The sequence below is a fragment of the Nerophis ophidion genome, linkage group LG12, assembly GCF_033978795.1.
Source record: "Nerophis ophidion isolate RoL-2023_Sa linkage group LG12, RoL_Noph_v1.0, whole genome shotgun sequence".
Classification (NCBI taxonomy): domain Eukaryota; kingdom Metazoa; phylum Chordata; class Actinopteri; order Syngnathiformes; family Syngnathidae; genus Nerophis; species Nerophis ophidion.
In genome coordinates this window covers 50,824,660-50,849,555 of record NC_084622.1, presented here as the reverse complement: position 1 = coordinate 50,849,555, position 24,896 = coordinate 50,824,660, and the positions used below count along the sequence as shown (strand labels likewise).

Genomic DNA, 24,896 nt, shown 5'->3' with positions numbered 1-24,896 from the left:
TGAAAATGAAAATGGCGGCTGTATTACCTTGGTGACGTCACATTCTGACGTCATCGCCTCCAGAGCGATAAACAGAAAGGCGTTTAATTTGCCAAAATTCACCCATTCAGAGTTCGTAAATCGGTTAAAAAAATATATGGTCTTTTTTTCTGCGCCATCAAGGTATATATTGACGCTTGCATAGGTCTGCTGATAATGTTCCCCTTTAAGCCTCGGCAATTGACTCATGTTGTGTTTTTTTGAGTGGACCAGCTCTTCAGGAAATGAATTCAAGGCTTTTTCTTGTATCATTTCCTGTCTTTCAGTATGTCTACCCACCCGATAGAAGGTCCATGCCCATAGGGATTCCAGTCCAGACTGTCACTGCCCAGTCTCTCCAAAGAAAAACAGTAAGTCTTAATGATCTGGTATTGCTATCTACAGTATCTGCACTGTGTAAATATGATACCACTGTTGTGATAAATCAAGGGTTCAAGCATGGTTTGTTAGTATTGGGGTTTGTTGTTATGTTCTTCCCTCCCTTTTAGTCCACTGTCTTATTTTTCCAACATGACCTTGTGACAAAATCTTATTTGTCACATAATCAGAGAGAAGGTTTCTTTCTGCGAGTGGTCGGGTTAAGTGTGAGCTGACTGAGTGAAGATTGAAAGACGCTGTCCGTCACGACTCTTAGCCAGTTCAGGAATTTAAGTCAAAGTCGGTGATGATTATGTGTGAACTGATTGGCGTCATGAATGCTGAGCTGCCTCTCCGTCTTGGATGGAAGTGGGGAGTATGCATGCCGCCTACACCAGTGTTTTTCAACCTTTTTTTTAGAGCCAGGGCATATTTTTTTTTCATTAAAAAATCATTTAAAAAATGGAACTCGATATTGACTATAAAAAGACGTTGTCGCAATTGTTGGATATGAATTTAAACCATAACCAACCATGCTTCACTACACTTATCTCAAAGTGACATCACCATTTATTAGGGGTGTAACGGTACGTGTATTTGTATTGAACCGTTTCCGTTTGGAGGCTTCGGTTCAGTCCCGAGGTGTACCGAACAAGTTTCCAGACGGACATATTGAGTAGCGTAAACAATACTCAAAATGCCGGACATTTGAGGCATTTAAGAAACTCCACCCAGACAGCCCCACAAAAGAGGACATGTCCGGTGAAAAGAGGACTACGTATGGTCAGTCTATCCTAGCCCGATCGCTGCTAACACCAGACATGTCCTCTTTTGCTAGCATGCTAGCAGCGACTGGGCTAGGATAAACTGACCATACGTCCTCTTTTCACCGGACATGTCCTCTTTTGTGGGGCTGTCTGGGCGGAGTTTCTTAAATGCATCAAATGTCCGGCATTTTGAGTTATGGTTGCGTGTATTAACAATGTACGTTCAGGGTTAAGAAGGGGTTAAAAACCAAACACATTGTGTGCGCAACTGCAGCATTGGTGAGGGAGGACAGAGACAGAGAGAGCGAGAGAGTTATGATAAACGCGCATGTGTCTCCAGGCTCTGCTTTTTATCCTTTGATTTATCAGATTTAATGTTTTATTATCTACAGCAGGGGTGTCAAAAGTGTGCTCCGGAGGCCATTTGCGGCCCACAGCTAATGTTTTAAAGGCCCACGGCACATTCTAAAAATGCTATTAAAATAAACAAAAACATAACAAAAGTGAAATGAAAAAGCTTGAAGGTTAAATGTAATTTAGAAAAGGTTGCAATGTTGACTAATAAAACAAAGCTGTTTTTTTTTCTTTCAAGCTGTCATTGCTCAAAACATAATATTGAACCAAAATCAATGTTTTTATGAATTATTGACCTATCCAAGGTTCCCATTACTTCACATCAAATATTCCACTAAGAAAAATGTTTTTGGTGGAAGATTTTGCAAATTTGGTAAACAAATAACCAAAATAATTATATTTTGTTGTTTTCTTACTGTACCGAAAATGAACCGAACCGTGACCTCTAAACCGAGGTACGTACCGAACCGAAATGTTTGTGTACTGTTACACCCCTACCATCCATCCATCCATCCATCTTCCGCTTATCCGAGGTCAGGTCGCGGGGGCAGCAGCCTAAGCAGACTTCCCTCTCCCCAGCCACTTCGTCCAGCCCTTCCCGGGGGATCCCGAGGCGTTCCCAGGCCAGCCGGGAGACATAGTCTTCCCAACGTGTCCTGGGTCTTCCCCGTGGCCTCCTACCGGTCGGACGTGCCTTAAACACCTCCCTAGGGAGGCGTTCGGGTGGCATCCTGACCAGATGCCCGAACCACCTCATCCGGCTCCTCTAGTTGTGGAGGAGCAGCGGCTTTACTTTGAGTTCCTCCCGGATGGCAGAGCTTCTCACCCTATCTCTAAGGGAGAGGAGGAAGCTCATTTGGGCCGCTTGTACCCGTGATCTTATCCTTTCGGTCATAACCCAAAGCTCATGACCACAGGTGAGGATGGGAACGTAGATCGAGCGGTAAATTTAGAGCTTCGCCTTCCGGCTCAGCTCCTTCTTCACCACAACGGATCGATACAACGTCCGCATTATTGAAGAAGCCGCACCGGTCGGCTTGTCGATCTCACCATCCACTCTTCCCTCACTCATGAACAAGACACCTAGGTACTTGAACTCCTCCACTTGGGGCAGGTTCTCCTCCCCAACCCGGTGATGGCACTCCACCATTTTCCGGGCGAGAACCATGGACTCTGACTTGGAGGTGCTGATTCTCATCCCGGTCACTTCACACTCGGCTGCGAACCGATCCTGTCACATCACGTCGTGACTTATTTTATGTCTTTTGGTGTTTTCCTGTGTGTAGTGTCTTGCGCTCCTATTTTGGTGGCTTTTCTCGTTTTGTTGGTATTTTTTTCCTGTTGCTGTTTTACGTCTTCCTTTGAGCGCTATTCCCCGCACCTGCTTTTTTTTTGCAATCAAGACTATTTCAGTTGTTGCTATCCTTTGTGTGGACATTGTTGTCATGTCACGTACGGATGTATGTACTTTTTGGACGCCATCTCCGCTCCACACACTGTAAGTCTTTGCTGTCGTCCAGCATTCTGTTTTTCTTTACTTTTGTAGCCAGTTCAGTTGTAGTTCTGTTTTGCAAAGCCATCCTTAAGCTTCAATAACTGTTTTTAGGGGCACTCACTTTTTGTTTATTTTTGGTTTCAGCATTAGATACCGCACTTTTCCTCCCGCTGTCGTCTTCATATTGTGATCACGACCATACTTGCCAACCCTCCCGGATTTTCCGGGAGACTCCCGAAATTCAGCGCCTCTACAGAAAACCTCCCGGGACAAATTTTCTCCCGAAATTCAGGCGGAGCTGGAGGCCACGCCCCCTCCAACTCCATGCGGACCTGAGTGAGGACAGCCTGTTTTCACGTCCGCTTTCCCACAATATAAACAGCGTGTCTGCCCAATGACGTTATAACTGTAGAATTATCGAGGGCGAGTTTTTGGTTTCTTATGTGGGTTTATTGTTAGGCAGTTTCACTAGCGTCCTCTCAGCGCAGTAACAACACACAACAACAGCAGTCACGTTTTCGTCTACCGTAAAGCAGTTCGTCCGCCGTAAACAGCAATGTTGTGACACTCTTAAACAGGACAATACTGCCACCTACTGTACATGCGTATCGTTAGAAAAACAAGGATGGACAAGTTAACCCTTAACTCAACAATGAGCAGATGAGTGTTATGTGTGTGTAAATGTGTAAATAAATGAACACTGAAATTCAAATATTTCTTTTATTTATATATATACATATATATATATACAGTATACAATAAATATATATATATGTATATATATATATATATAGCTAGAATTCACTGAATCCAATCCAATCCACTTTATTTATATAGCACATTTAACCAACAATAACGTTTCCAAAGTGCTGCACAGCCATGTTAAAAACAATTGTAAAAAAAATAAATAAATAAATAAATAAAATAAAATAAAAAAAAGTATATATATATATATATATATATATATATATTATGCTCCACCAATGACTGAATAATTGACTGAAAGTCAATTATTTCTTTTATATATATATATATATATATAGGGTGTGGGAAGAAATCGATTCAAATACAAATCGAATATGTTGTGCGATTCAGAATCGCTTCTCATTTTTTTAAAAATCGATAATTTTTAAAAACTTTTTTTTTTAATCAATCCAACAAACCAATACACAGCAATACCATAACAATGCAATCCAATTCCAAAACCGAACCTGAGCCAGCAACACTCAGAACTGCAATAAACAGAGCAATTGAGAGCAGACACAAACACCACACAGAACAAACCAAAAGTAATGAAAAAAAAATGAATATTATCAACAACAGTGTCAATATTAGTTATAATTTCAGCATAGCAGTGATTAAAAATCATTCATTGACTTTATCATTAGACATTTATAAAAATAAAAAAAAGAACAATAGTGTAACAGTGGCTTGACAACACGCTGTGTCCAATGTTTTCACAAAGATAAAATAAGTCATATTTTTGGTTTGTTTAATAGTTAAAACAAATTACATTATTGCAATCAGTTGATAAAACATTGTCCTTTACAATTATAAAAGTTTTTAACAAAAATCTACTACTCTGTTAGCATGTCAGCAGACTGGGGTAGATCCTGCTGAAATCTATGTATTGAATGAATACTGAATCCTTTGGAATTGAAAAAATATCTATTTTGAGTCGAGAATCGCGTTGAATCAAAAAAATCGATATATTATCGAATCGCGGCCCCAAGAATCGTTATAGAATCGAATCGTGGGACACCCAAAGATTTGCAGTCCTAATAAATATATATACATATATATACTTGACTTGGTGAATCTAGCTGTAAATATACTCCTCTCCTCTTAACCACGCCCCCCGCCCACCTCCCGAAATCAGAGGTCTCAAGGTTGGCAAGTATGATCATGACAAACCATGTTCCCGACGTCTACAAAGCAATTGGCTACCTGCTCCCACCTACTGATCTGGAAGAATATTACACGGTTACTCTGCTGAGCTCTAGACAGCACAGACACTCAACAACGGCACATTATGTGCGGATTATAATTACTGGTTTGCAAGAAATATTTTTAACCCAAATAACTGAAATTAAATAATCTCGCACGGCACACCAGACTGTATCTCACAGTGGTTGAAAAACACTGGCCTACACCCTGGCTAGTCTCATAGTTGTGAACCGCACGGAACGTCAGTCCCTGGTCGCCTTCATGCATCTGCTGTCCTGCTGTCTTCTCTCCTTCTTTCCTCTCCCACTGCGCTGCCCCTGCTTGATAATGGCCGCCCGTCCCTCACAACCCTCCCTCCTTCGCAGCCCGAGGAACTGACTTTGCTCCTGATAAAGCTGCGGCGGCAGCAGGCAGAGTTTAACAGTATCCGGGAGTGCACGCTATCACAGCTTACGCGACTAAACGTGGATGGTGACAACCCAAAGGTTAGCCCTCACAAGGGATTCCTTGTTATTGTGTGGTGTCGAGAGTTTGTCATCCATCTCCCACGTTTGTGATACATCCTAATACAGGAAAGTTGCTTTTGTAATGGGAAACGTTAGCTACACAAAATCGAATCCAACTTTAGAGCCACTCTAGTAGGGCGAGCAGTTGATTAAATTAATTCACTTCCCTAAAGAGTCTAGACTAGAGATGTCCGATAATATCAGCCAATAAATGGTTTAAAATGTTGTATCGGAAATTATCGGTATCGGTTTCAAAGAGTATAATGTATTACTTTTTAAAACGCCGCTGTACGGGGTGGTACACGGACATAGGGAGAAGTACAGAGCGCCAAAAAACCTTAAAGGCACTGCCGTTTCGTGCAGGCCCAATCACATAATATCTACGGCTTAACACACACGCAAGTGAATGCAAGGCATACTTGGTCAACACCCATACAGGTCACACTGAGGGTGGCCATATAAACAACTTTAACACTGTTACAAATATGCGCCACAATGTGGACCCACACCAAACAAGAATGACAAACACGCCGTAACATAACATAAACACAACAGAACAAATACCCAGACCCCCTTGCAGCACTAACTCTTCCGGGACGCTACAACATACACCGCCCACCTAAACCTCCTCATGCTCTCTCAGGAAGAGCATGTCCCAAATTCAAAACTGCTGTTTTGAGGCATGTTCAAAAAAAATAATGCACTTTGTGACTTCAATAATAAATATGGCAGTGCCATGTTGGCATTTTTTTTTCCATAACTTGAGTTGATTTATTTTGGAAAACCTTGTTACATTGTTTAATGCATCCAGCGGGGCATCACAACAAAATGAGGCATAATATTGTGTTAATTCCATGACTGTATATATCGGTATCGGTTGATATCGGAATCGGTAATTAAGAGTTGGACATTATCGGAATATCGGCAAATAAGCCATCATCGGACATCTCTAGTCTAGATCAGTGGTTCTCAAACGGGGGTACGCGTACCCCTGGGGGTACTTGAAGGTTTGCCAAGGGGTACGTGAGATTTTTTAAAAATATTCTAAAAATAATAACAATGCAAAAATCCTTTATAAATACATTTATTGAGTAATACTTCAACAAAATATGAATGTGAGTTCATAAAGTGTGAAAAGAAATGCGACAATGCAATATTCAGTGTTGACAGCTAGATTTTTTCTGGACATGTTCCATAAATATTGATGTTAAAAATTTCTTTTTTTGTGGAGAAATGTTTAGAATGAAGTTGATGAATCCAGATGGATCTCTATTACAATCCCCAAAGAGGGCACTTTAAGTTGATGATTACTTCTATGTGTAGAAATCTTTATTAGGGTCCTTGGCCCATTGAAAAAGACTCCACAGGAGTCATTTGCCATGGGCCAAGGACCCTATTGAAACTACTGTTTTATTATTATTCTGCACCTACGTGCTGTAATTTGACCCCCTTAACATGCTTCAAAACTCACCAAATTTGACACACACGTCAGTATAGCAAACCTTCCCAACATATTAAGCAACCAATCCCCCAAAATGAAAATTGCGCTCTAACGCCCCCTAGGAAAAAATTACAGACAAAACTGCATGTAACTTCTGTTAGGAATGTCATAGCGACATGAAACAAAAACTCCGATGTAGGTCTGACTTACACCCAATTTTCATACTCTCACTTCTTTCAGCAAAAATCTACAGGAAGTTGGCAAAAACCCCTTCAAAATAGAATTTTCGCAAAAAATGCAATTTTTGCCTCTTTGCGCTGTAATTTGACCCATTTAAAATGCTTCAAAAGTCACCAAACTTGGCGCACACATAAGGACTGGTGAATATTGCGATCTAATGAAAAAACCAAACCCCAAAACTCAAAATTGCGCTCTAGCGCTATTTTTGAATAAAACACTGAAAAAACTGCTCCTAGGAAGAAAACACAGACAAAACTGCTTGTAACTTCCGGTAAGAATGTCGGAGAGACATGAAACAAAAACCTCTCTGTAGGTCTCGCTTAGACCTACATTTTATAGATTGACAACCCCCAACAAAAATCAACAGGAAGTTTGCAATCCCCCCTTCAAAACAAAAGTTTTGTAAAAAACGGTCACCTTTCTTCAAACATTATCTCCTCTGAGTGCGTTTGTTGTTTTGGCTTCAAACTCGCACAAGAGAGAGATTGAACCCTTCTGATTAAAAAAAAAACAGAGTTTTGATAAGTTTTCAGGTTTTGATTTTACGCGCCTTCAAAGAACCCCTGTGCAAAGTCTCCTAAAAAATGTCATTTTTGCCTCTTTGAGCTATTATTTGACCCCCTTAAAATGCTTCTAAACTCACCAAACTTGACACACACATCAGGTCTGGCAAAAATTGCGATCTGATGAAAAAAACCTAACCTCAAAACTCAAAATTGCGCTCTACCGCCCCCCTAGGAATACAACACGGACACACTGCTCCTAGGAAGAAAACACAGACAAAACTGCTTGTAACTTCCGGTAGGAATGTCAAAGAGACATGAAACAAAAAACACTACGTAGGTCTCACTTAGACCTACATTTTAATAATTAACATACTTTAGCAAAAATCAACAGGAAGTTTGATATTTTCACTTTAATACAACAACTGCATTACTTTCACAATGCATTAGATTCTCAAAATTGTGGCTCCAAGGCGTCTTCTAACGCTTATCCGGCCGTGGGTCTCGGGGGCAGCAGCCAAAGGCGCACCCGACCAACGCTGCTTGCAGCTTTAATTTATAATTGAATCACTTGTTTGTTTTTCAACAAGTTTTTAGTTATTTTTATATCTTTTTTCCAAATAGTTCAAGAAAGACCACTACAAATGAGCAATATTTTGCACTGTTATACAATTTAACTAATTTAGAAACTGATGACATATTGTTGTATTTTACTTCTTTATCTCTTTTTTCCAACCAAAAATGCTTTGCTCTGATTAGGGGGTACTTGAATTAAAAAAATGTTTACATCACTGAAAAAAGGTCGAGAACCACTGGTCTAGACAGATGTTAGGAGGGAATGCAACTTAAAGCCCTTGGCAAGCCCTCCGTGGTTGTGGCCACACATAGTATAGTTCATTCAGGATCAGGACATTTCTAAGATGTCAAAACTCCGATTTGGCTCATGTAGGTCAGCGGGGTGCGAGAGAGGGTTTGCCATCACTTCAGACTAATTGTGCAGACATATTAAGCCGCTGTGACACAAGCCAAGCCCAGCTGTCATGTGTCAAGTCTGTCCTCTCTCCTGTCTTCTCCTTAACGGGCCCTTCTGTGACTGTCTTTGCATGTCCATGACATCAACTGAAGTATAAAAGATGAAATGAATACACAATGTGCCTCATTTCCTTTCAATCTTCTTCCTTTTTGCTGCTGATGCTAGAGTGATGATCTGTCTAATCACCTCCAAAGGACTCTCTTGTATTTGGACTCACAGGTGTGGTAATGCATGGTTGCACAGCCCTGGTTTGTTAGTCCAGTACAGTGGAACCCCTTTAAGTCATTGGCAGGCTTTACTTGGTTTTGGTCACATGTAATATAGTTAAAAGTAGCGTATTTTTCGGATTATAAGTCGCACCGACGAAATTTTGAAATAAAGGAGGAAAAAACATGTATAGTCGCTTTTTTGGGAGGGAAATTTATTTGATAAATTCAAAACCAAGAATAGACATTTGAAAGGCAATTTAAAATAAATAAAGAATACTGAACAACAGGCTGAATAAGTGTAGGTTATATGACATAAGGCTGAGCTATATGGCCTTTTTTTAATATCTCCGTATTTTAAGGCCATGTCACGATACAGCATATATATCTCCATATTTTGCCTTAGCCTTGAATGAACACTTGATGCATATAATCACAGCAGTATGATGATTCTATGTGTCTACATTCAAACATTCTTCTTCATACTGCATTCATATATGCTACTTTTAAACTTTCATGCAGAGAAGGAAATCACAACTAAAAGTGTATTTATGAAACAGTTATTAAGCAGTGGCACAAACATTCATGTCATTTCCAAAACAGAAAGTGCAAGATTGTCAGAGACATTTTAAAACAAGCTATTAGTGCACTTTTGTGCATGATGTCACTAAGATGATACAAACCCCGTTTCCATATGAGTTGGGAAATTGTGTTAGATGTAAATATAAACAGAATACAATGATTTGCAAATCCTTTTCAACCCATATTCAGTTGAATGCACAACAAAGACAACATATTTCATGTTCAAACTCATAAACTTTATTTTTTTTCTGAAAATATTCATTAACTTAGAATTTCATGGCTGCAACACGTGCCAAAGTAGTTGGGAAAGGGCATGTTCACCACTGTGTTACATCACCTTTTCTTTTAACAACACTTAATAAACGTTTGGGAACTGAGGAAACAAATTGTGCAGAACGCCACTACAATAGTTTGAAACAAATAAAGTGCACTTTTGTGCATGATGTCACTAAGATGACATATCAAAACACTCAATTAAAGTGCACTTTTTGTACAGAACGCCACTACAATAGTTTGAAACAAATAAAGTGCACTTTTGTGCATGATGTCACACCAGATATTTCAGTAACTGTCAAATAAAAATGAGCTGCATAATAGGAAGTCAAATAGTGTATGTCCTTCACTATGTGGTAGGTTCCTGCGGACATTTTCTCCTTCTGTTGTTGAGTATTATTTTTATTCGGTGTTGATGTGGAAATGGTTGTTTCAGTATTTTGTTGGTGTGGCACCGAACGGAGTTGTTGACATGCGGAGTTTCAAGCACTCTTCATTCTCTAGCAGGTGACTTTTCAAATGATGCTACATATTAGCAGTAATGCTACTTTTTGTAGCAAAGCCGTTTTGCCCCACACTTGACAAATTACGGTTGTCTGTTCGACATATTCCCGCTTGAAGCCAAACCCCTGCAGTTTTTCTTGGGAATTAATTCTTCCTTCATTTGTTACCAGAGTCGCACCTTCTTTATCTCATATTACCACTTGCACAACTCCGCTAGCATCACAGATAACGTTACCCATGCTGCTACCTCTCTGCTCCCTTAGGAGGTACACGTATGTGACGTATGTAAGAAGGTGCGCTCGCTGTCTGTGAGAAGGAGAGACAAGAAAGAGTGGGAAACGCCTGTAGTGTAATGCCCGCAGCTAAAAGCAACTGCGTGAGAACGTATACTCCAATATCACGATATAGTCATTTTCTTTATCGCACAGAGACAAACCCGCGATATATCGAGTATATTCCATATATCGCCCAGCTCTAATATGACACATAAATAACAGAATGAGAAGGTGCCTGGTATGTTAACATATTATGGTAAGAGTCATTCAAATAACTATAACATATAGAACATGCTATACCTTTACTAAACTATCTGTCACTCCTGATCCATAAATCCGTTGACGTGTGTGTGTGACGATTGCTGATATACGCCTAGTCTCTTATGTGAAGACAAACCTGCGATATATCGAGTATATCGATATATAGCCCAGCCCTACACTCTAACATAAAATCTGCTTAGTGAGAAGAATTATATTATCAGATAGAAAATAAGCTAATATCACTCTTATTTGAGATATTTAATCTTCCTTAGATTTCAGTTTTTGCAGTATCCAGAGTGTAGAGTTACTGTATCCTACCCCTCATTGCCTGCTGAACTTCAATGGTCAAGGTTTATTCTTTGTCTTCTTTGGTACAAACCCCGTTTCCATATGAGTTTGGAAATTGTGTTAGATGTAAATATAAACAGAATACAATGATTTGCAAATCCTTTTCAACCCATATTCAGTTGAATATGCTACAAAGACAACATATTTGATGTTCAAACTCATAAACATGTTTTTTGTGTGCAAATAATCATTAACTTTAGAATTTGATGCCAGCAACATGTGACAAAGAAGTTGGGAAAGGTGGCAATAAATACTGATAAAGTTGAGGAATGCTCATCAAACACTTATTTGGAACATCCCACAGGTGTGCAGTCTGATTGGGAACAGGTGGGTGCCATGATTGGCTATAAAAGCAGCTTCCCAAAAAATGCTCAGTCCTTCACAAGAAAGGATGGGGCGAGGTACACCCCTTTGTCCACAACTGCGTGAGCAAATAGTCAAACAGTTTAAGAACAACGTTTCTCAAAGTGCAATTGCAAGAAATTTAAGGATTTCAACATCTACGCTCCATAATATCATCAAAACGTTCAGAAAATCTGGAGAAATCACTCCACGTAAGCGGCATGGCCGGAAACCAACATTGAATGACCGTGACCTTCCATCCCTCAGACGGCACTGTATCAAAAACCGACATCAATCTCTAAAGGATATCACCACATGGGCTCAGGAACACTTCATAAAACCACTGTCACTAAATACAGTTTGTCGCTACATCTGTAAGTGCAAGTTAAAGCTCTACTATGCAAAGCGAAAGCCATCCAACACAAATTTTCAACCCATATTCAGTTGAATATGCTACAAAGACAACATATTTGATGTTCAAACTGATAAACATGTTTTTTGTGTGCAAATAATCATTAACTTTAGAATTTGATGCCAGCAACATGTGACAAAGAAGTTGGGAAAGGTGGCAATAAATACTGATAAAGTTCAGAAATGCTCATCAAACACTTATTTGGAACATCCCACAGGTGTGCAGGCTAATTGGGAACAGGTGGGTGCCATGATTGGGTATAAAAACAGCTTCCCCAAAAATGCTCAGTCTTTCACAAGAAAGGATGGGGCGAGGTACACCATTTTGTCCACAACTGCGTGAGCAAATAGTCAAACAGTTTAAGAACAACGTTTCTCAAAGTGTAATTGCAAGAAATTTAGGGATTCGCTCCATAATATCATCAAAAGATTCAGAGAATCTGGAGAAATCACTCCACGTAAGCGGCATGGCCGGAAACCAACATTGAATGACCGTGACCTTCCATCCCTCAGACGGCACTGTATCAAAAACCGACATCAATCTCTAAAGGATATCACCACATGGGCTCGAGAACACTTCATAAAACCACTGTCACTAATTACAGTTGGTCGCTTCATCTGTAAGTGGAAGTTAAAACTCTACTATGCAAAGCGAAAGCCATCTAACACAATTTCCCAACTCATATGGAAACGGGGTTTGCACAATGGTAGGATTGTCTTTGTTTTCTTTGATATATAATGACTTGTTTTCTCTGTCTTGTCTGTGTGTCTGTTTTAAGCAAGCAAAAAATGTTGTTAGTGTTGTCTTTGTTAACTGACTTATCGATTGCTCCTCTCCATGCTGGACTAGATGAAGGAACATGACCCTTTAATCGTCATGACTCACTCTTTGATTGAGAGCTCGGCCCCCAAGCCTCAACTTTGCCAGCAAGTAAGGCCAACTCAAGGCGGCGTTGCTTCGCCTCATCTTCACATTGGCTGTTTTGTTACTTCCTCCTTTTTTTTTGATGTTTTGCAAAGTCCTGACGACATGTGAAAGCCTGGTCTGCCCTGTATTGTCTGTCTCACCAGCGCCAACCCATTCATTGCTTTGACTGTTGTGCTGGAGTGAAAAGTCATGGCCGTAGGAACATGACTTGGGAATGAGAAGTATGATGCTTTACAAAATAACCGGTCTTGGTGAACGGCTGAATGAAGTATCCACTGGTGCAGGGACTAGGGAACCTATGGCTCTAGAGCCAGATGTGGCTCTTTTGATGACTGCATCTGGCTCTCAGATAAATCTGAGCTGACATTGCTTAACACGATAAGTAAGGAATAATTAGGGTCCTTGGCCCATGGCAAAGGACTCCACAGGAGTCCTTTGCCATGGGCCAAGGACCCTATTGAAACTGCTGTGTTTTATTATTATCCCGCACCTACGCGCTGTAATTTGACCCCCTTAACATGCTTCAAAACTCACCAAATTTGACACACACGTCGGTATAGCAAACCTTCCCAACATATTAAGCAACGGATCCCCCAAAATGAAAATTGCGCTCTAGCGCCCCCTAGGAAAAAATGACAGACAAAACTGCATGTAACTTCTGTTAGGAATGTCATAGCGACATGAAACAAAAACTCCTATGTAGGTCTGACTTGGACCCAATTTTCATACACTCACTTCTTTCAGCAAAAATCTACAGGAAGTTGGCAAAAACCCCTTCAAAATAAAATTTTTGCAAAACATGCAATTTTTGCCTCTTTGCGCTGTAATTTGACCCGTTTAAAATGCTTCAAAAGTCACCAAACTTGGCGCACACATAAGGACTGGCGAATATTGCGATCTAATGAAAAAAACAAACCCCAAAACTCAAAATTGCGCTCTATCGCTATTTTTGAATAAAACACTGAAAAAACTGCTCCTAGGAAGAAAACACAGACAAAATCGGTTGTAACTTCCGGTAAGAATGTCGGAGGGACATGAAACAAAAACCTCTATGTAGGTCTCGCTTAGGCCTACATTTCATAGATTGACAACCCCCAACAAAAATCAACAGGAAGTTTGCAATCCCCCCTTCAAAACAAAAGTTTTGTAAAAACCGGTCACCTTTCTTCAAACATTATCTCCTCTGAGTGTGTTTGTTGTTTTGGCTTCAAACTCGCACGGGAGAGAGATTGAACCCTTCTGATTAAAAGTATAGAACAGAGTTTTGATAAGTTCTCAGGTTTTGATTTTACGCGCCTTCAAATAACACCTGTGCAAAGTCTCCTAAAAAATGTAATTTTTGCCTCTTTTAGCTGTTATTTGACCCCCTTAAAATGCTTCTAAACTCACCAAACTTGACACACACATCAGGACTGGCAAAAATTGCGATCCTATGAAAAAAACCTAACCTCAAAACTCAAAATTGCGCTCTACCGCCCCCCTAGGAATACAACACGGACAAACTGCTCCTAGGAAGAAAACACAGACAAAACTGCTTGTAACTTCCGGTAGGAATGTCAGAGAGACATGAAACAAAAAACACTATGTAGGTCTCACTTAGACCTACATTTTAATAATTAACATACTTTAGCAAAAATCAACAGGAAGTTTGATATTTTCACTTCAATACAACAACTGCATTACTTTCACAATGCATTAGATTCTCAAAATAGTGGCTCCAAGGCATCTTCTAACGCTTATCCGGCCGTGGGTCTCGGGGGCAGCAGCCAAAGGCGGACCCGACCAACGCTGCTTGCAACTTTAATTCCACTTATAATCACAATGTTAAAAATAACATTCAAAATATAAAACATTCTCATGCATTTTTATGTTCAAGAAGTTGCATTAATGGTAAGAAGTAATTTATTTATTATTGGTTAGTGTTGGGCTTGCCCTCCTGGGGGTTCTTCAGACCACCAAGCCCCGACATGAGAGCCTGTTTTAGGGTTAAAATATATATATATTTTTTTCAATTCATCTCTCAGTTGCTTTCCAGCAATTGTCTTTTTCTCTTTCGTCCTCATTCGCCCTCTGGCTCCAGCCCCAACCCTGTCTCTCCTCCTGGCTGCTGCTTATAACAGAGCGACAGGTGATTAGATAAAAAGGCCCAAGTGGGCCATCTACGCACCTGTCGCTGATTTCAAGGTCGGTCCTGGCAACATCCTGCTTTGCTGCAGGCCACGCCCCTTCCACAGTTAGCTTCAGAATAACAATGCTATTACAAAGAATAAGAGACCTATTATACTCTGGAAATGTTGGTCTTACTTAAAAATACATGTGTTTAGTTGTGTTCAGTGTTAAAAAAAAATATTATATGGCTCTTAGGGAAATACATTTTAAAATATTTGGCTTCTTGGCTCTCTCAGCCAAAAAGGTTCCCTGCACTGGTGCATGCCTGACTTGGTTTTTCCACTACATCTAAATTCATGATAAACGCCGATTGAGATCATGAAATCCTGGATATTTTTGTTGCTCCCAGTAATAGTGGAGGCCCTTAATGATATTTTTGTTCACTTTTGTCTAGAAGCGCCAAATTTGGCAGAGGTGTAGCTCAGGACATACTTCAATGATTTAGCTAGGGCGCCCGCCCAGGTGACCTTCGGGGTCGCCACAGCAGCCAATCAAATATGGCCGCAACTTGTAGTAGCTTTTGTCTCTAACATTTGAAACAGATGAGCTACAAATGTAAACTTGGTGTCTATTTCAGGTGTTTTTACAATTAGAAATGTGTTGGAATGCTCATTTTTATTTTTGGGTGTGTCTAGATCAGTTGGAGGTAACAAACCCCACCAGTTTCATATGCGCCTTCACCTTAGTGAAAAAAATATATATATGTTTTTTCAAATTCAAGACAAAAGGTATGTTTTTTTACTGGTGCACAAAATGTACGGCTCTCACCATAGACATGAGCGGAGTTTGTGTCGTTCCCCGTGTAAAAAGAGGCAGCTGCGACTCTCTTGCCTCCTCCGTGGCTTCCCTCAGAGACACTGGCGGTCACCACACCCGTGGCCACACCCCTCCGACTTTCAGGTACGACAGTATAATCTCACTAAATGGTAAATGGGTTACACTTGTATAGCGCTTTTCTACCTTCAAGGTACTCAAAGCGCTTTGACACTATTTCCACATTCACCCATTCACACACACATTCACACACTGATGGCGGGAGCTGCCATGCAAGGCCCTAACCACGAACCATCAGGAGCAAGGGTGAAGTGTCTTGCTCAAGGACACAACAGACGTGACGAGGTTGGTAGACGGTGGGGATTGAACCAGGAACCCTCAGGTTGCTGGCACGGCCACTCTCCCAACCGCGCCACGCCGTCCCCTACTACAACACTAATAACGCAATAAGCAGATAAGGGATTTTCCAGAATTATCCTAGTAAATGTGTCTAATAACATCTGAATCGCTCCCACTGCTTTCGTCTTTTTTTTTTCTAGTCCTTCACTCTCACTTTCCTCATCCACGAATATTTCATCCTCGCTCAAATTAATGGGGAAATCCTCGCTTTCTCGGTCCGAACCGCTCTCGCTGCTGGTGGCCATGATTGTAAACAATGTTCAGATGGGAGGAGCTCCACAACCCGTGACGTCACGCGCACATCGTCTGCTACTTCCGGTACAGGCAAGGCTTTTTTATTAGCAACCAAAAGTTGATGTTCTCTACTAGATCCTTTCAGCAAAAATATGGCGAAATGATCAAGTATGACACATGGAATGGACCTGCTATCCACGTTTAAATAAGAACATCTCATTTCAGTAGGCCTTTAAGTATGCCCTGAGCTACACCTGTGCCAAATTTGGCGCTTTTTGACAGAAGTGAACGAAAACACCCTAAAATCTCCCCAAGGGCCCCAACTACAGTATAAGTGGATATATCCAGGGTGGTCAGAACGTCTGGTCGCCCCTTTGCTAAATAGTGTCCCACCCCAATCTCTCATTCATGAACATAGCAGCCTGGGCAAAAGCTGCATTGTCACCTGTTATTTGCAACAGTTTGTCCCTCTCTTCACTCTGTCACACTCTGCTCAATGTGAGAGTCTGAATGTTGTGTGGGGAATATTCTCACATCCTAATTGATCGGCCATAAGACACAACCCAGTAAAGCTGAGTGTGAAGTCCATCTTTGGACGGTAACTCATCACTAGATGCAATAAATGTGACTCAGTCAGCCAGCACAGTGGATTTGAAAAGGCATCAAGGACGATTTGATTTATTGGACTGTCCAGAATTTTAGATCGTCGGCCAAGGTTGGTATCATTTAAAAAATAAATGAGATGTCCATCCATCCATTTTTTTACCACTGGAGCCTATCTTAGTTGCATTCGGGCGGAAGGCGGTGTACACTCTGGACAAGTCACCACCTCATCGCAGGGCCAACACAGACAGACACACAACATTCACACTCACATTCAGACACTAGGGACCATTTAGTGTTGCCAATCAACCTATCCCCAGGTGCATGTCTTTGGAGGTGGGAGGAGCCAATCCCCAGGTGCATGTCTTTGGAGGTGGGAGGGGCTTATCCCCAGGTGCATGTCTTTGGAAGTGGGAGGAGCCAACCCAAAGGTGCATGTCTTTGGAGGTGGGAGGGGCCTATCCCCAGGTGCATGTTTTTGGAAGTGGGAGGAGCCAATCCCCAGGTGCATGTCTTTGGAAGTGGGTGGAGCCTATCCCCAGGTGCACATCTTTGGAAGTGGGAGGAGCCTATCCCCAGGTGCATGTCTTTGGAAATGGGAGGAGCCTATCCACAGGTGCATGTCTTTGGAGGTGGGAGGGGCCTATCCCCAGGTGCATGTCTTTGGAAGTGGAAGGAGCCAACCCCAAGGTGCATGTCTTTGGAGGTGGGAGGGGCCTATCCCCAGGTGCATGTCTTTGGCGGTGGGAGGGGCTTATCCCCAGGTGCAAGTGAATGCAAGCATACTTGTCCAACAGCAATACAGGTCACCCTGAGGGCGGCCGTATAAACAACTTTAACACTGTTACAAATATGCGCCACACTGTGAACCCAAACCAAACAAGAATGACAAACACATTTAGGGAGAACATCCACACCGTAATACAACAGAACAAACACCCAAATCCCTTGCAGCACTAACTCTTCCAGGATGCTACAATGTAAACCCCCCCCAACCCTGCCCACTTCAACCTCCTCATGCCCTCCCAGGGAGAGCATGTCCCAAAATCCAAGCATTGAGGCATGTTAAAAAAAAAAAAATGCACTTTTTGACTTCAATAATAAATATGGCAGTGCCATGTTAGCGTTTTTTTTTCTGTAATGTGAGTTGATTTATTTTGGAAAACCTTGTTACATTGTTTAATGCATCCAACGGGGCATCACAACAAAAATTCCACCACTGTATATATCGGTATCGGTTGATTTCGGAATCGGTAATTAAGAGTTGGACAATATCGGAATATCGGCAAAAAAGCCATTATCGTACATCTCTACATACAATCCCTTGGGTCAATTTTTTTGTTTTGTTTAGTCAGCCCCGTTGGCAACATGTCGCCTTGCATTCCTAATAAACCACTGTGTTGTGCTGACATAGACAAATACTTTGTGGATGATAAAACATAATAATTGTGTGCTTTTGCTGGCATCGGTCTGATAACTCACTCCGGTCTCACTCAAACTTTAGTTCCTACCAATAAAAAACAATGAGAGCTTTAAAAAATGATGCTACACTGGTTTCCCACACAGTCATGTCAATCTTTTTAGTGACGTGTCATGTTTCTGTCTGATGATCTGATCTTCCTTGACAGCTCAGTCCTGAAGAACACCCTTACATGCCGGAGGAGGCCGACATCGATGTAAGCGCCCTCTTCTTTCTTAAAGGAACGCTATGGTGAGCTTTCACGTTTCCATTCTGCTCTTCTCAGGACAAGCTGAGCCAATTGTGTGAGCAGGATAAAGTCGTGAGGTCACACGAGGACAAACTTCAGCAGCTGTACAGAGAGAAGGTGACTGACTCACCATTTTATGACTTTTTTTTTTAGACAGAAAATTAGGGCTGGGCGGTACGACCTTTTATTAATACCGTATTTCCTTGAATAGCCGCCGGGCATGTAATATGCGCCTGCCTTGAATTACTGCCGGGTCAAACTCGCTCCCCAATTTTATTATCAATCAATGTTTATTTATATAGCCCCAAATCACAAATGTCTCAAAGGACTGCACAAATCATTACGACTACAACATCCTCGGAAGAACCCACAAAAGGGCAAGGAAAACTCACACCCAGTGGGCAGGGAGAATTCACATCCAGTGGGACGCCAGTGACAATGCTGACTATGAGAAACCTTGGAGAGGACCTCAGATGTGGGCAACCCCCCGCCCTCCCTCTAGGGGACCGAAAGCAATGGATGTCGAGCGGGTCTAACATGATACTGTGAAAGTTCAATCCATAGTGGTTGTAACACAGCCGCGAGAGTTCAGTTCAAGCGGATCCAAGACAGGAGCGAGAGTCCCGTCCACAGGAAACCATCTCAAGCGGAGGCGGATCAGCAGCGTAGAGATGTCCCCAACCGATACACAGGCGAGCAGTCCATCCTGGGTCTCGACTCTGGACAGCCAGTACTTCATCCATGGTCATCGGACCGGACCCTCTCCACAAGGGAGGGGGGGGACATAGGAGAAAAAAGAAAAGAAGCGGCAGATCAACTGGTCTAAAAAGGAGGTCTATTTAAAGGCTAGAGTATACAGATGAGATTTAAGGTGAGACTTAAATGCTTCTACTGAGGTAGCATCTCGAACTGTTACCGGGAGGGCATTCCAGAGTACTGGAGCCCGAACGGAAAACGCTCTATAGCCCGCAGACTTTTTTTGGGCTCTAGGAATCACTAATACCGTATTAGCGCATGCTTACTTTTACCGCCGGGTCAAATTCGTGACGTCGCGAGTGACGCGTCCCCTGCCGTCTTTTTCTAAATGGTGGAGGAGTTTGTTTTTGTTTTATTGTGTGTAAAGGAGGGGTCTTGTTCCACAGCCATAGAGATCACACTAATGGTTGTGATATAAACAACTTCAACACTCTTAACAATATGCGCCACACTCTGTGAACCCACACCAAACACATTTTTGGAGAACATTGGCTCTGTAACACATTATAAACGCAACATAACACTTACCCAGAATGCAATGCATCCACAACCTCTGGCTACACCATACACTCGCTGGCACCAAACCCCGCCCCCAATAGAAAAGCGCGCCATATAAATCTAAATCCATTATTATTATCATTAAGTCAATCGTCCAAAAGTGTATTTATGAAACAGTTATTAAGCAGTGGCACAAACATTCATGTCATTTCCAAAACAGAAAGTGCAAGATTGTCAGAGACATTTTAAAACAAGCTGTTAGTGCACTTTTGTGCATGATGTCACTAAGATGACATATCACAACAACACTAAATTAAAGTGCACTTTTTGTACAGAACACCACTACAATAGTTTAAAACAAATAAATTGTACTTTTGTGCATGATGTCACACAAGATATTTCAATAATTGTCAAATAAATAATGGGAAATCAAAAAGTGTATGTCCTTCACTATGTGGTAGGTTACTGCAGACGTTATCTCCTTTTGTTGTTGACTATTATTTTCATACGATGTTGATGTGAATAATAGTTGCCGTGGCATTTTGTTGGTGTGGCACCGAAACGGAGATGTTGACATGCGGAGTTTCAAGCACTCTTCATTCTCTAGCAAATTATGCACATTTACGGTTTTGCCCCGTAAATGTTCAACATCTTCCCGCTTGAAGCCAAACCAATGCCAGACGATGCACCCTGCGCTGTTTTTCTTGGGAATTTATTTAATTTTTCCTTCATTCGTTACCAGATTTGCACCTTCTTTTTCTCGTATTACCACCCGCACTGCACCGTTAGCATCACAGCTAACGTTACCATGTCACCACCTCTCTGCTCCACGGGAGCGTGTGACGTTGCACACGTGACGTATGTAAGAAAGTGCAATTGTTTTATGTCTCTATGAGAAGGAGAGACACGAAAGAGTGAGAAGAGCCTGTAGTGCAGGGGTAGGGAACCTGTGGCTCTAGAGCCAGATGTGGCTCTTTTGATGACTGCGTCTGGCTCTCAGATTAATATTAGCTGACATTGCTTAACACGATAAGTAATGAATAATTCCGCTGGTAATCACAGTGTTAAACATCACGTTCAAATGATAAAACATTCTCATGCATTTTAATCCAAACATCCGTTTTCTATCGCACCTATCCAAGATGTTGCATTAATGATAAGAAGTATTATATTTATTATTGGTTAACTTTTAGAATAACAATGTTATTAAAAAGAACAATAGACATATTATACTCTAAAAATGTTGGTCTTACTTAAAAATGCATGCATTTAGTTGTATTCAGTGTTAAAAAATATTATACGGCTCTCACGGAAATACTTTTTAAAATATTTGGCTTTCATGGCTCCCTCAGCCAAAAAGGTCCCCGACCCCTGCTGTAGTGTAATCCCCGCAACTGCGTGAGAACATATACTCGAATATCACGATATAGTCATTTTCTGTATCGCACAGAGACAAATTGATATATTGCCCAGCCCTAAGTCATAGAGTGGACTTTTTTAATTGGACAGTGACAATATATTGACATTATGACACAATGAAATATTAACTCAAAAGTGTCAGGCCCCTGCGATGAGGTGGCGACTTGTCCAGGGTGTACCCCGCCTTCCGCCCCATTGTAGCTGAGATAGGCGCCAGCGCCCCCCGCGACCCCAAAAGGGAATAAGCGGTAGAAAATGGATGGATGGAAGTGTCAGGCTCTACTTTATATAATACTTGATATATTTATATACTTTATACTTAATATTGCCTTACTTTTTCAGAAACGGCTCATTAGGAACACAAATCTCACCCTGACAGGGATGTTGTAACTGATGAGTTGTCCTCCTGTAGCACACACTGGAGACGGTGCTGCTGTCAGCCAGCCAGGAAGTAGAATTGGGCGCGGATGACCCGGCTGCCATGCAGAGTGTCATCCAGCAGAGAGACTTGCTGCAGAGCGGCTTGCTCAGCACCTGCAGAGAGCTTTCCCGAGTCACGGCTGTAAGCCCATGAATTAAATCCTACAGTAACTCTTTCCAAAAAAAAAAAAAACACCTGGGGAGGGGGAAATAAGCATTTCTTATGTTTTGGGGTTTTCTTTTTCCATCAGGAGTTGGAGCGGTCGTGGATGGAGTATGATCAAATAGAAGGAGCTGTGAGTCTGGCCAAGATCAACCTGCTGGAGCAGCTCGAAATGCTGGGAAGTCCACAGGTGAGATTATTCGGGGTGAATATCCACTTTTGTAGCATCAGCATGATTTAAAATGTCTTGTCATGCTGCCAAAAGGTGCGATCAATCACTGAGAGAGATGTAAGAAACATTACCGTATTTTATATTATAATGGGTCATATTTATTTATCCATCCATCCATTTCTACCGCTTATTCCCTTTTGGGGTGGCGGGGGGCGCTGGCACCTATCTCAGCTACAATCGGGCGGAAGGCGGGGTACACCCTGGACAAGTCGCCACCTCATCGCAGGGCCAACACAGATAGACAGACAACATTCACACACTAGGGAGCATTTAGTGTTGCCAATCAACCTATCCCCAGGTGCATGTCTTTGGAGGTGGGAGGGGCCTATCCCCAGGTGCATGTCTTTGGAGGTGGGAGGGGCCTATCCCCAGGTGCATGACTTTGGAGGTGGGAGGGGCCTATCCCCAGGTGCATGTCTTTGGAGGTGGGAGGGGCCTATCCCCAGGTGCATGACTTTGGAGGTGGGAGGGGCCTATCCCCAGGTTCATGTCTTTGGAGGTGGGAGGGGCCTATCCCAAGGTGCATGTCTTTGGAAGTGGGAGGAAGCCGGAGTACCCGGAGGGAACCCACGCATTCACGGGGAGGAGATGCAAACTCCACACAGAAAGATCCCAAGCCTGGATTTGAACCCAGGACTGCAGGACCTTCGTATTGTGAGGCAGACGCACTAACCCCTCTCCCACCGTGATGCCCCATATTTATTTATTTTTTTCTAAATGTAAAAGATTTCCCTGTGGTCTACATAACATGTAATGATGGTTCTTTGGTCAAAATGTTGCACAGGTGATGTTTTACAGAACATCTTCAAGTCGCTTTCTGACAGTCTCTTCAGGTTGCTCACCTTCAGCAGCGTCTTTTCTCCGTAGCGGTGTAGCGTGCAAGGACAAGAGTGGAAAAAGCGTCAAAAAACGAAGATAACTGTTTTAATGACATTTAAACTTTACTTCAATCAATAACGGAGCAGCATATCCTCATCCTTGTTTCACTAGTGCAACAAGGCCGGAACTCTCTAATAACTAAAGTTCCTTGGGTGAATAATGTGTACTCACTACACCAGTATGTTTTAGAACTTTCATGGCGAGTTTACTGACAGATATAAGTAAGAAATTTACACTACTTTATATTAGAAATGACAACAGCGGAGGATGAATCTCCCATAACAAGAATATAAAGAAAAAGCTTATCGATTACGGTGTCTGTACGGACTACAAAGGCGGGTGCGTGCACATTTTCAGGACTTATGCAGATCCCAAATACAGATCAGCAGGTACCAGAAGGTAAGAATAGTTGCTTTTGCATAATATTGCGAAACAAAATGCCAGATATGTCTTACCGTATACACACACCATAATATTCATCATCGGCGGTCACTTGAACGAGTATGACGATCTTCCTGGTTGGGGTGTTTCCTTTTATGGAGGATGCCTGTTCGTGATTCAGTTTAACGTGGGGACACTGGTGCATAGTCACCACACGATCCTTGACAGAATCGGGTCAGGGTCCAGTGGCATGGAGTCCTTGACAACTGGGGACCCTTTTCTGCTGCAGCCTTCTTCTGCCATCACAGCCATTGTGGTAGTTCTTAATTCTACAGCAGGGGTATCAAACTCAATTTGCCTGGGGACCACTGGATGCAGCGTCTGGGTGATTTCTTTAAAAAAATATTTTTAAATGTCTATATTTTTATTTTTAACACAAAATCAAAATATAAATGAACAAAATGAGAATTAAGTAAATAAATCAGTCATAGATAATAACAATAATAATTCGATTTCTCCAGTCAGCAACAATGTATACACATACTGTGATGCTATGAGCTAGGGAATATAAGAACTACACTACCCAGCATGCAACAGTAGTGCCCTGCATGCGCGGTAGCCCCATCTCGTCCGATTCGCCAAGCGACTTTGTTGGATTATTAGCGCTGGGGTCCAGGGCACCACAGTTTTGTATTGTCGCTCGGTCTTTCGGCGGAATGCTTCGGAAGCTACCGGTACTCGGCCTTTGCCAAGGACCACCTGGGGTAACTGTAGTAAAGGGGTAAACCTCCTAGTGCCCTAAGACCCCATAGAGGAGCCTCCACTGCCGGATGCACTTCAAAGTCATGCCCAGCACAAACCGTAATATTACTGGTATGTTGAAGCACAGTACAATCCAACAAGCCTTACCAAAGTCCTACTAAAACATTTTGATAGATTTTTGAGCGCCGTGGGAATGATCTATATTTTGAAGGGAACATATAACATTTGGGTGTTTACTTGAGTCATATTGCAGTGTACACATATATCTTATGTGTGGCTGCCATCTACCGGTCAAATTTATAATTTCACCATGTGCCAAATAGAATAGCTTTGAGGTCAGTAAGCACGACCAAAATGATTCCCGGTTTTAAGGCGCACTGTCGACTTTTGAGAAAATAAAATGATTTTAAAGGCGCCTTGTAGGTCGAAAAATGCGGTAATCATTTTAGTGAACGGTCGATCTACGTTCCCATCCTCACCTGTGGTCATGAGATTTGGGTTTTGACCGAAAGGACAAGATCACGGGTACAAGCGGCCAAAATTCAGTTTCCTCCGCCGGGTGGCGGGTCTCTTCCTTAGAGATAGTGAGAAGCGCTGTCATTCGAGAGGAGCTCAAAGTAAAGCCACCCTAGGGAGGTGTTTAGGGAACGTCCAACGGGGAAGACCCAGGACACGTCGGGAAGACT

General features: G+C 42.0%; 1 protein-coding gene across 5 annotated transcripts in view; it reads left to right on the top strand.

The window, feature by feature from the left end:
- LOC133563533 (pleckstrin homology domain-containing family A member 5-like) overlaps nt 1–24,896 on the top strand; it is a 323,705-nt gene that overhangs the window by 257,635 nt on the left and 41,174 nt on the right. For 2 of the 5 annotated variants that reach the window (XM_061917701.1, XM_061917700.1), the window contains exons 12-18: nt 306–389; nt 8,848–8,901; nt 12,735–12,815; nt 18,620–18,667; nt 18,737–18,817; nt 21,786–21,935; nt 22,045–22,146. In XM_061917701.1, the coding sequence (XP_061773685.1) occupies nt 306–389; nt 8,848–8,901; nt 12,735–12,815; nt 18,620–18,667; nt 18,737–18,817; nt 21,786–21,935; nt 22,045–22,146 (600 nt within the window). Of the gene's footprint in view, nt 1–305; nt 390–5,324; nt 5,445–8,847; nt 8,902–12,734; nt 12,816–18,619; nt 18,668–18,736; nt 18,818–21,785; nt 21,936–22,044; nt 22,147–24,896 lie in introns of all 5 variants that reach the window. The other 3 variants (XM_061917704.1, XM_061917702.1, XM_061917703.1) reach the window with 2 other exon arrangements.